General features: G+C 38.6%; 1 protein-coding gene and 1 long non-coding RNA gene across 14 annotated transcripts in view; both read left to right on the forward strand.

The window, feature by feature from the left end:
- eya1 (EYA transcriptional coactivator and phosphatase 1) overlaps positions 1-7,879 on the forward strand; it is a 53,010-nt gene extending 45,131 nt beyond the window's left edge. For all 13 annotated transcript variants that reach the window (XM_077509311.1, XM_077509309.1, XM_077509313.1 and 10 more), the window contains 6 exons: positions 2,891-2,949; positions 4,005-4,165; positions 4,254-4,368; positions 4,441-4,562; positions 4,997-5,097; positions 7,165-7,879. In XM_077509311.1, the coding sequence (XP_077365437.1) occupies positions 2,891-2,949; positions 4,005-4,165; positions 4,254-4,368; positions 4,441-4,562; positions 4,997-5,097; positions 7,165-7,245 (639 nt within the window). In that variant the 3' untranslated portion in view covers positions 7,246-7,879. The remainder of the gene's footprint in view (positions 1-2,890; positions 2,950-4,004; positions 4,166-4,253; positions 4,369-4,440; positions 4,563-4,996; positions 5,098-7,164) is intronic.
- A 2,158-nt stretch (positions 7,880-10,037) lies between these two features.
- LOC144009587 (uncharacterized) overlaps positions 10,038-12,308 on the forward strand; it is a 35,044-nt gene continuing 32,773 nt past the window's right edge. The window contains exon 1 of the long non-coding RNA XR_013280969.1: positions 10,038-10,118. This is a non-coding gene — a long non-coding RNA (uncharacterized LOC144009587). The remainder of the gene's footprint in view (positions 10,119-12,308) is intronic.

The following is a 12,308-nucleotide window of genomic DNA, read 5'->3' on the forward strand; positions in this document are numbered from 1 at the left end:
ACGTCCTGAGTCGGTAAGACTACGAATCATTCCCTTCGTAAAACTTTCACGATACGTTCTTAGACTGAGACTTCTATGTTCCAGATTATGTCGGATCTAATCTCAAAGATTGAATCCACCAAACCTTTAGCAGATGAGTGGTCTTATGATTGGGCCTGGTTCATTAGCAGCTAATTACTGGACAATTGAGGAATTCCAGTGAAAGGGGGGTGTTTCCCTAAATGGAGGCTTTATGAGGTACTTAACCCGAGGAGTCTTTGTGGGTTTTCCTAAACAAGCAAACATGCCTCTGCTGCTAAAGCAATTAAAACGACTACATCAAGATTTGTTAACTTTTAACGCAGGCTGTGGTATGTAAGCACCTTTGACGATAATAGATCAAAAATGATAAAGTGTGGGCAGTTTTAAGGGGCAATGTTCTTAAACCCACTCTAGACTTTTACAAAAGCAATCTGGCAAGACCCCACACTATCTTCACTCCCTGCTCACCATGCATACCACCACCTCCATTGCAGCAGTTCTATCAACCTCTTCATTCGCAAAGTCCGCGCTATTTTTGGTGAATTTTCTGCCCTACTGCAAATGAAAATCTGTTTTCAATATCCTTGCGTTTATAAATAAAAGTTGAATAAAAAAAATCCTACACCAATATGGAGACAGTTGAGTATATTGCTGGTTTCCTCCACTATTAAAGCTCACCAGGTGAGTTTCTGGAAACGAGTTAAGTCAGTAGCTAAAAGTTACATCTCGTGGACTACTAGTCCTTCATGTGAGGTCACTTTGGGCTCTCTACCTTCTATCGGTGTGCGGGAGCCTCAGAGAGGGAGGGTAAAAAGGGCCACGGGGTCAAAGTCTTTTCCTCTTTGGATCCCGGGGAAGGAGACTTTGGCGAGAGAATGGCTGCATTAGAGCCGGGGCTTGGAGACGGGCGAGGGGGGCGGGGGTCAAGATTTTAATTCTGTTAAAAGAACAGCTGGTTTGAGTTTCTCCTCACCTCGCGCTCCCCTTCCCCTTTCTCCGCGCAAATCCAGGGAGATGAAAAATTTGTTCAGAGGGGAACCAGTAAAATAGAAAAGGTTTACGGTCCAAAGCCCTTACCCTTACCCTGCTCCAGCATTAGCGAGGAATGCGGTAACGTCAGCTTTTGGCCTCGCTTAGATTGACTGAAAACCAGGAAGTTCCATCGGCTGTTTGGGTGTCCAAACAGCCGGATGGGATTTAATTAAAAAAAAATTCTGGAGGGATTTTTTCGGGCTTGAGAAATTCCTTGAGAAACTATTATTTTTAATAATTTTAACTCTAAACAGGTGAAGTGGGGACCATTTTCGAATAAATCAGGATCCTGTGCTCAGTGACGTAAGCCACTGCTGCTTGTTTGCTGGTTGAGTAATTTGTTGTGCTATAAATACAACAATACAAACGCAGAAAATTAACATAACCTGCAGCTGTTCCTTGCAATGTTCCGCTCCACATTCTACCCAATGCCACAACTCTACTTTTAGTGATGTAACCACAGTTGGTTTTAACAATTAGGTACACATGGCCAAAAAAAAGACAAAACACATACAAGTAAGCAAACATGCTAATGTTAGCTTATCCCTTTGCTGTGACTTAGCACCAAACAGTCTCCATGGTCCCGTTTTTGAAAATGAAGATTGCTCATTGGTTGAGCTTTGATTGGATCGCCTTGAAGTTGTCATGGTGACATTGAAGCATGCATAGATGCAAATGGTTGTCGTTGACAGTTTCCACATAGTCCTTAAGGGCTTTGTTTTCATGACTAGTGCGGCATGGAGGCGGGTTCGACCCGATGATGTTAATTTCGTAGATGAATGCTCGACTTCAATCATGGCCAATCAAAGCACCACTTTCTTTAACTTCAATTGTGGCATCTTACAGTCTCAACATGGCATTACACTAGTTGTGTCAGTATTTAGATGTGGTCTGAGCAGGTCTAACTTTTGGTGTATCCGCCAATTTTTTGCTCAATGTATTGAAGATATTTGTAGTTCCCACATTTTTTCTTTTTTTTTTTTTTTTTCAAAGTAACTTTGCAGCTTGAATTCTAGATGAAAACCTGTCACCTCTATTTTTACCCTGCCTGCTGGGTAATTTCCTAACTTCAGGATTGAGTCCACACTTGAATTTTTGCTTCACACCACACTCCCTTAAATCTCAATATAAGTGGATTGGGGGTAGGAGAGGGCACTAACACTAGCGCTCGCCTATAAATGGAAAACGAAGAACAGATTTTTCTTCACTGACGCTCTCCGGCCGGCCGGCTGGCCCCGGGGCCCGTGATGGTGTGTGGCGCAGCAGCAATCAGAGGTCATAATTTCATTGGCGGTTAGCATCAGGTTCAATTTTTCTAGTCGGTTACATTTAGCAGAAAGTCTGGATTGTGTTACCGCTCGCCCGGACGGAGCTGGAGAATCGCGGGACCTTTCCAAGAAGAGCCAAAGGGAAGAGTATTAGCGCGCACATGGGCTCACAAATGCACTATTAGAGCCAAGGCCCCCTTTTATATAGCCTACTATATTTATATACATCAATGCGCCTTAAGATGGCGGCTCAAACACGAGCCCGGCTTGCTGAATAGGCTTTTTTTTTTTTTTTTTTTTTTTGAGTTGCCTCTCTGCCGATGACGAGGTCGGGGTTTGTTTAGACGGCGCTGGTGAGGGCACATGGGAAGAATTATGGCATGTGCTGATTCAGAAGGTTCTCGGACGAGGCCTTTCAACGCCGCGGCGCCCGGCCAATGCCAGGCGGTGTTTTTTTACGCTGGTGAAAAACGACTGGCAATTTTCTTCAATAATGAAGCCTCTCTGAATACTCAAAATAGATGGAGCCGGGTGGGGCCGACTCAAATGTTGTGTGTGGTCTTTTGCAGGAATGTGACCAGGTACATATCGACGACGTCTCTTCGGATGACAACGGTCAGGATCTTAGGTAAACTGCTGACTCATCTTGTGATTTAAAAAAAAATGCTGCAATTTACTTACTGTACCTGTCAGCCATCTCCCAAGGATGAGTAGTTTTACTTTATTTTACTTTTATTACAGTGATTCACTTCATGTTATGCTTGTGTGACAGTTTAAATGTTCAAAAGTGGAGCTGAAGCCATGAAAAGTGCTACAATTATTAAAAACATGAACAGTCTTCAGCTCAGCGAGCATCTAAAGCCACATTATTTTTTTCATAAAATAAAATAAACAACAACAAATGCATTATGTATTACTTTGGTATGAAATTAATCATTTTTAATTAATAATTCAAAATAATCAGTAATTGAATTGTTTTTTAAAAATTGTTTTGCTTTTTTTAGTGACAGTAGATTAACAATTTAATAAAATGTGATTATCTATCGATCTATCTAGCTATCTATCTTGCTAGATTGCTTCACTAGCTCGCTAGCTATCGTCAATAGCTTTTTTCCTATATATCTTGCTAAATATCTTGCTAAATATCTATTTATCTATGTCTGTCTGTCTGCCTGTCTGTCTGTCTGTCTGCCTGTCTGTCTGTCTATCTTGCTAGCTAGCTTTCTAGCTAGCTAGCTAGCTAGGTTTCTTGCTTAATATCTTCACTAGCTCGTGAGCTATATTCCTTATATTAAATAGCTTGTTTTCTATCTATCTATCTGTCTGTCTGTCTGTCTGTCTGTCTGTCTGTTTGTCTTGCTAGCTAGCTCGCTTTCTTGCTAAATATCTTCACTAGCTCGCTAGCTATCTTCAATAGCATGTTTTCTATCTATCTATCTATCTATCTATCTAGCTAGCTAGCTAGCTAGCTAGCTGGCTATCTCTCTAGCTATCTAGCTATCTCTCTAGCTATCTATCTCTTTAGCTATCTATGTGTTTGTCTTAGTTTTTAATACAAACAAGATAACCACAGAGCAGTCTGAGCACCCTAATGCATGATTTCATTATGTCGTATGGGAATAACTGCTCTGGAAGACACGTAAAGGCGCTAATCCACCACGTCTTTTCCAATCTGGCCGGCAGCACGTACAACTTTGGCGCAGACGGCTTCCACGCGGCGGCCACCAGCGCCAACCTCTGCCTGGCCACAGGTGTGCGTGGAGGCGTGGACTGGATGAGAAAGTTGGCCTTCCGCTACAGACGGGTGAAAGAAATCTACACCACTTACAAAAATAACGTCGGAGGTAATCCCCCCCACCCCCGACCCCTCCCTCACTAGTTGGGTACTTTTCCAAGCGGTCCAAGGCAAACAATGTTCCCGTACGCTTGCAGGTCTCCTGGGCCCGGCCAAGAGGGAAGCCTGGTTGCAATTGCGAGCAGAAATCGAAGCCTTGACGGACTCCTGGTTAACACTGGCACTGAAAGCACTAACGTTAATCCACTCAAGGTAAAAGTGCGCCGAGAGGGGGAGGGGGTGGGGAAATCTGGATTCTAAGGGTCTCCATCTTCTTTTGTGCAGGTCAAACTGTGTGAACATTCTGGTGACCACCACGCAGCTGATCCCCGCCCTTGCCAAGGTCCTGCTCTACGGCCTGGGCATCGTATTCCCGATTGAAAATATTTATAGCGCAACCAAAATAGGTAAATTGTTTATTTTGGTGGTTTAACTAGGTGACAGCATGTTTTGTCCCAATCATCTTCAAAAGGATGAGCAGTTTGTTTGGAGTTTGAGGGGGAGTTTTGGGAACACGCGCTACCAAGTGACCGGTCCGGGGAGATCCAGTGAACAGATAGGATTGAAGGAATAGGCCTCATCAACTCCGGGATTATTTTCTCCGAGCGGGGGCCTCTCTCTCTCTCTCTCTCTCCCTCTCTCTCTGCATATGAAACCACTTGGAGGCATTTATGTCATTCCAAAGCAAGAGCAACAAGCTCCAGCCCCCCATTTCTTCCTGCAATCCTGTTTCCAATGCAAAATAAACATCAACCCGCGTGCGCCGTTTTCGGGGCTCCTTGAGAGAAAGCGTATGTTGTGCGCCACTCATCCTTTCATCTTTGGGTTCTTAAACACGCAGGTAAGGAGAGCTGCTTCGAGAGAGTCGTCCAGAGGTTCGGCAGGAAAGTTGTTTACATTGTCGTCGGGGACGGAGTGGAAGAGGAGCAGGGCTCGAAAAAGGTACCGGGATGTCATGCGCTCGAAATGTGAAGCACCATTATGTCACGATATGTTCGGAGACGTCCTCTCTGGCCTTCGCAAGAAAACCGCAGTGTTTGAAAAAACAAAGCAAATACTGTCGGCCCGAGCGAAATGGGCCCAAGATAACATCGGCAGCTTTTCGACTTTAAAAGCAAAGACAATTTCCAAAACAAAAAAAGCCAAAGAGCTTTTAAGGGTCACTGCAGGCCATCCTAAGCGGAACCTTGGAGAGGTTCTACTTCTGATAAAGTCCAAGGGGGAGTTTGCAGGGGGATAATGGAGGAGCTCGTTACGCCACCTGTGACGAGCTCCTTTCATTCCGCTGCGACTCGGGTTTCCCATGCTGCGTACTCGCTCGCCTTGGGAACACAACAACCGCCCGCAGCCTCCAGTGGGAGCGTTGTCAACTACATGCACGCTCAACGTTAAGGAATTATGGAGGACCAAAACTGCCAAAATTCTAAATAAATAAATGACTAAATAAATAAATAAATGACTAAAAGTGAAAATAAAAATGAATATAAAAAATATAATTCGAAAATTATATCTAAAAAAATAAACGTAAATAAATCCATTTCTATTTTCACTTTTTGTCATTTATTTATTTATTTTAGTAATTTATTTATTTAGTCATTTATTTATCTATTTATTTGGTCATTTATTTATCTATTTATTTAGTCATTTAGTCATTTATTTTGTCATTTATTTTGTCATTTATTTACTTTGAATTTTGGCAGTTTTGGGCCGTACTGCCAATGTTATTCAAATGAGGGGCGGTCCTAAGCGTATAAATAAATAAATGACTAAATAAATAAATTACTAAATAAATAAATCAATAAATAAATAAATCACTGAAAGTGAAAATAAAAACGGATTTATTTCCATTTATATTTAGTTTTTTTTTTAGATATAATTTTCGAAATTATTTTGTATATTCATATTTATTTTCACTTTTAGTCATTTATTTCGTCATTTATTTATTTCGAATTTTGGCAGTTTTGCTCCTCCATAATGACTAACCCTTTCACTACAAGAGAAAGTGACTAATTTGTAATTGTGGAAAATTAATTTCTGATGAGGAGACCTGCTTCTGAATGAAATAACAATGGATGTGTTAAATCAAAATGGCTGACTTCCTGTTCATTTTTGTTAATGGGTCCTTGAGACTTCTTTTTTTTTTTTTGTGCATCATAAACATGTCCGCCCAATTTTGGGTTGATATGTGAAACTGGTGTCGCAGGCTAATTTTTAAAAAATCTTTGCAATCTGTGCTCTTTTTTTTATATATTTTTTTTTTATTATTATTATTATTATTATTATTGTTATTACTTAACCCCGCTTCGAACCAAACTTGATGACTTCCTGTTAAATTGTGATCATGGGGTCATACCTAGTGTTAATTTCATTAACAAAAATAATTTAGTCAACACATTTTTTTACCGGCCTAAAACTAGACTAGACTAAAACTAAAACCCTCATTAATAAACAATAATGGGACTAAATCAGTATGCATTTTCGTCGACTAATGAAGACGAGACGAAAATGTACTTCTCTTAATAAAAACTGAACTAAAATCTGGAAATTTTAGTTGATGAACAAAAACGAGACGAAAATATGATTTTATAAAATGTCTCTGCTATGTGTCATGTGACACACCCCTTTTCAAATCTGCAGCTAATGAGTGCAACATGCACAAACATGGGACAGACAGGAAGTGGAGTCACGGTGAAAGATTTAAAAAATAAGAGTAAATTATATTTATAACGAAAACCAGACGAATAAAGTTATGTTTTCTGGGACTAAAATAAAGGCTAAAATGGTCTATTTATACTCGACTAAAAATGGACTAAATGGATGAGGTTGATTAACGATGATAAAAACTAACAAGTGTGATTTAATCAGGACTAAAACTGAGACTAAATTTAAAGATGGCTGACAAAATGAACACTAGTCATATCTTGCTAATTTCGGGTTGATCAGCGAAACTGGTGTCATGCACGTTATTAAATTTCACCGACTGACTTGTAGCTTTTCTTTCCCTTCCAGCACAACATGCCCTTCTGGAGGATTTCCAGCCACTCGGACCTCATGGCCCTCCATCACGCCCTGGACCTGGAGTACCTGTAGCAACGTCCACCTTGCTCCGGCTTCCTCCTTTTCCGGATTCACGCTTGGCTCGGTTTCCGGGTGCGGGGAAAACCCAACACAAAAGGCCCGTTGTGCTACCTGTGGCGTCTCGTCTTTCAGGAGAAGAGGAGAACAGTCAAATGTGCTGACGTCCAGTCACACTTTGTCTTAACACTTTTTTTTTTTTTGTTTGTTTTGTTCGTTTGTCGTCGTCATCCTGTGAGGTGAATTTTACAGCCGTGGTTACTGTGAAAATGGACTGCCTGGACTCGGTTCGGCTTCCCGGTTCCTCCGTCCCCGTCAACCTTCCCCCGCCAGCGCTTCTTATTTATGAACTCCGTAAGAAGGCGAAAAAGACTCGTTACCTGAGGAATTCCCGGGCTTTTCTAATAATTTAAGAAAAATGACAAAAAACTTTATTTACTGAGACAATCGTGTACAGAGGTGGTTTGTTTTTGTTTTTGTTTTTTTGTGCGTGTGTAAAAGTTTGTAATCACTGGACAATTCCTTCCTTATATCCATGTGCTCTCGAAGAAGAAAAAAAAAATGTGGCTTTTTTATTGAACAAAAAAGCTTGTAAAAGTGTTGATGATGTGTTACAAGTTTAAGTAAAGGAAATGTGTAGATAATTGCATTTTTTTTGTGTGAGTTTTGTCAAGATCAAATGTCATACATTTTCCCACCACATGATAAATGCCACAACAATTTCTATTTTTTCTTTTTTTTTTTTTTTTTCATTATGACACATTTTGAGGGAAACATGAATTATTCCATATTGAAATAAGGTTATAACATTTTTAAAAAATGTGGGAAAAAAAGTGAAGCGCAATTAACCATGCTATGCGCATCCCTAATGAATAAGACCAACAATAAAATTAATATATACTTTTCATGAAGAAAAATGTCCTGCACATTTTTCTGATTGCATATTTAAAGGGATACTTTACTTATATAGCCAATTATAGCAATAAAAAGTTAATATTTTGTCTATAATTAATTTGATACTTTCATTATTTTACACGTACAAATAGTACCTTGCTGTCGACTGAAAATGACATCACAAGGGCTCAGGTAACCAATCATAGCTCACCTGTTTTCTCGGTTTGGTGTGACATTCACAAGCTGAGCTGTGATTGGTTACCTGAGCCGTTGTGATGTCATTTTCAGTCGACAGCAAGTTGCAAAATGTGTTTTTAAAGGTACTATTTGTATGTGGAAAAATAATGAAAGTATCAAATTAATTATAGACAAAATATTAACTTTTTATTTCTATATTGGGCTAAATAAGTTAAGTATTTAATAAACACAATTAAAATATTCATATAAAGTATGTGGAACGCAGGGAAAATGTGCATTTGATGCCAGTCCCCGCCTCCTAAAATTTGATTTGACCATGAAATACATTTAAATCCTTTCAAAATGTTATACACATACACACAAAATCTTTACTAAGTGTAAATTCACACTTTTGACATGTCCATGTCAAGGCTGTCACATTAAAACAACCTTAAAACATTACAACTTCTGAAAATATTCCACAAGTCACATGTTCCACAGGAAGTAGCATGTCATTCAGATCCTCTACAAAGCCACAAGTAAGTTTGCTTTGCCCATATATTTTTTTTCTGTTTAACGATTTCAGCTGTAATGGGGGGTAAAAATCTCAGTTACCTAAATTATGTTTTGATGTTATATGTTTAACTTTTTTTCCCCTCCTCGTTGAATCACTGTAATTTGCTCATTGTCAACATGCTAGTTAGCATAAATGCTACATGGTCATATTTTGTGTATTTGCCACTTACCCTTATGACTTTTAATTCTAAAACGCACATCTATTACTTTAAGGCCTGTTTTTTTAAGTAATGAGTTTTAATTTACGCTTTATTTCGAGGCTTGTTTTGAGACTCTTGCTGCGTTTTTTTTGTTTTTGTTTTTTGTTTTTTTCCGTATTTTGACCAGATAAGCTATTCTTATTTTGAATTTTGATTTTGACATGTGTCACGAGTTGGTTAATCCCTCCAGGAAGCAAATAGAAACTGGAGCTGGTCGACGTCTAGACCAAACAACGGGCCCATATGCTAATCCTGTCTATTTAAATCAAATGCTTCTGAGTGTTTTTTGTTTTTTTTCAAGTGCCTCATCGCTATTTATAATGCAGGATTTGCCATTCTGTTCATATAATGCAGAGAGAAACAGCATAAAAATAAAACAACAACGATATCTGATGGGCTTTATGCCCTTCTACAGATATTTATAACCTATTAGACCAATAAGATACTATAATAAATGTGGTTATTTATTGTAATACAGATTAAGTTATTGCACACAGCACACACAAAAAAATCATAAAAAGACATTGCAAAAAATACAATAAATTACAAAAACAAAAAGTTCAGCCCTACTGCGGAGTGTTTATCATTCAGATAAGGTAATTGAATTTTACTTAAAAAAAAAAAAAAAAAAAAAAAAAAAAAAAAACTGACCTGTCAGGTAAGTAGCATGTGGCGTAAATGCATCCTCTGCTACAACATGTAACACAAGCCTGGATGGGGACAGCCAAAACTGCATGGGAGAATTAAACATGGAATGTTTTCTACAGTCACACTGTGCTCAATAAGTTCATCCATTGTTTTGTTTTGTTTTGTTCTGTTTTTACATGGAATGAGGAGCATTGGCTGGGTGAGCCGAGTGTGCCTGCCAGGTCCGGACAAAGTAGTGAAGCTGGACAAACCACCGGAATGCACCAGCACAATGAAGAGTAATGTGCTTCCCCCCCACTACCGCTCTCGAGCCCCCCCCGCCATTTCCGAACAGCTGAAAGATTGTCCCGAATGACTGTCACTCTGCTGCTATCTCCCCGGCAAACAGCGGAGGTGGGTTGTCTTTGATTGCTTTTCCTGTTGCTGGTCATTTTGGTGCCATCGCGACAAACGTAACAATGGCAAAAAAAAAAAAAAGGTTATGATGGATGGGCACAGTTGATCATTTGTGCAGCAAATGTTGACGGAAGTCAGTTAATTACTTTTATGTATTATGCTTTGTGTAATCTTGAAAACAAAACTGAAGGAAAGGAACCAGTCATGATGAACAATTTTAATGTAATTTTTTAAAATGGTTTTTTTTATTTCCTTCAATCCTGACAAATTTATCTCCTTATTATTTTTATTTTAATAAGGGGGGGGGGAATTGCAAAATGTTGTTCGGTTTGTTTGTTTTTCGTGAACATAAAAATAAAATTGTTGAAACTGAACTAAAAAAATAAAATAAAATTGATATATTGTTATATTGAATATTTTTTTATTTATATTTATTTTTATTTATTTTTATTTAGTTTTATTTATTATTTTTCATATTATTATATAATTTTATATAATTTTTATTGATATATTGATATATTTAATAATTTTATTTAACACAATAAGCAAAAACAAATACTTACCAGTATATTGGTCTTAATTTGTGCAGCAATGTTAAAAAAAAAAGTAAAAATAAATCAAATTAAATTTTAAAAAATTTTTTATAAAATTATTTTTAAAAAATCTATTTTCATAATATTTTTGCGATACTAACAAACAATATTCAAGGAAAATATAACCTTGGTGGACGCGCTAAAACCACAAGAAAAATCATGATGGACACATTTATTTTATGATTAAAATTTTCATTAAGGAAACAAAAGGGGGGAAAAACACTTTTTGCATAAACTTATTATTATTATTATTATTATTATTATTATTATTGTAACAGACTAATTTTGATAAACAAATTTTTCCAAAAACAAAATATTTTGTATTTTATTCATATTTCTATTTCCATATATATATTTATTTATTATATTTATATTTATTAAGTTGTAATTTATTGGAGACAGGCTCATAGTTCGAATGCGCAACTGTGCAAAAAGCCAAATAAATTCCTGTGAGAATCAGTTAATTCATTTTGATCAATAGATTTTGCAGAAAACAACCTTCTTGGTAGAAATAATAAAAAGCACACCACACAAAGCTTCATTTTTACCCTGGTAGAATTCCCAAACAGGTTCAGTTTTGGGCATTCCTGACACCAGGACATCTCAAGCCGCCATAAAAGCGCACTAGTACAATAAGCAAGCCAAAGGTGATTTACTAGCTGGCCCAGACACTGATTTCATGCAGATTTCCTCAGCGGGGGCCTCTGGCTGTGCATCACAATTGAACTTAGCTTGTGTTACATGCATATCAAACCTCCCTCCGACAACATGATCTGCCACATCTCTTTACGACCTATTAATAGGCCTCCTCTTTGCTGGCTAATGTGTCGCCACTTTGGTTAGGGGGCTAGGGTGGGGGAATTGGGGTCCGTAGTCGGCAGATGTTGTCCTTTTGTGGCAGAAAGAGGATGCCGACGGGAATTTGCTCCGATCGCTTTTGTGTTGTCTGTAGACGATAAAATTGCCAAAAATGAGACTTGAAACCAGTGTAGGGTTCAATCAGGGGCCCGGAGAAAGTGTGACGGGCAAAAAAAGGCCCCAGCAAAAGTGAAGCCAACCAAGGCTGCTCAAAACTGGGATCTAAAGCCATATTTTGGGGTACTAAAGGTTCCCCATAATGAGTTCTGAAAATTCCAAGGCCCTCCTGGCTGATTCGAGACCGTTATTATAGCAACGACTGTTAATCAAACTCATTCGAGGGAAACCGTGTACCTGAAAAAGTTTCGGGTAGTGACAGGGCCCCACTATGGACCAGTGTGGACCGCCCTGATATGCGTCTGGCATGTCCAAAAGCAGATACTTGCGGCAAAATGGCCACATAACATTAAAGGGTCTACCTGGTGTGAGGCATAAATATGCGGCTAGACATTTAAAAAATTGTAGAAATTGAAACATCCCACCCCTCAAAAGCTAGATCTGATAACCATATTTGGGTGCTCTGAAGTCCCCCAATGTAGATTTGTAACGGACTTTATCACTCGTTGATTTAGAACCCTTGAAAACTAGCTATGCACCTGAAAAAGTTGGGGCGACTCAGAGGTTCCATGTTGCTAAAATGACCTCAGTAACAAGGAGACAACTTGGGGCCCTATAC

The sequence above is a fragment of the Festucalex cinctus genome, chromosome 20, assembly GCF_051991245.1.
Source record: "Festucalex cinctus isolate MCC-2025b chromosome 20, RoL_Fcin_1.0, whole genome shotgun sequence".
Taxonomy (NCBI): domain Eukaryota; kingdom Metazoa; phylum Chordata; class Actinopteri; order Syngnathiformes; family Syngnathidae; genus Festucalex; species Festucalex cinctus.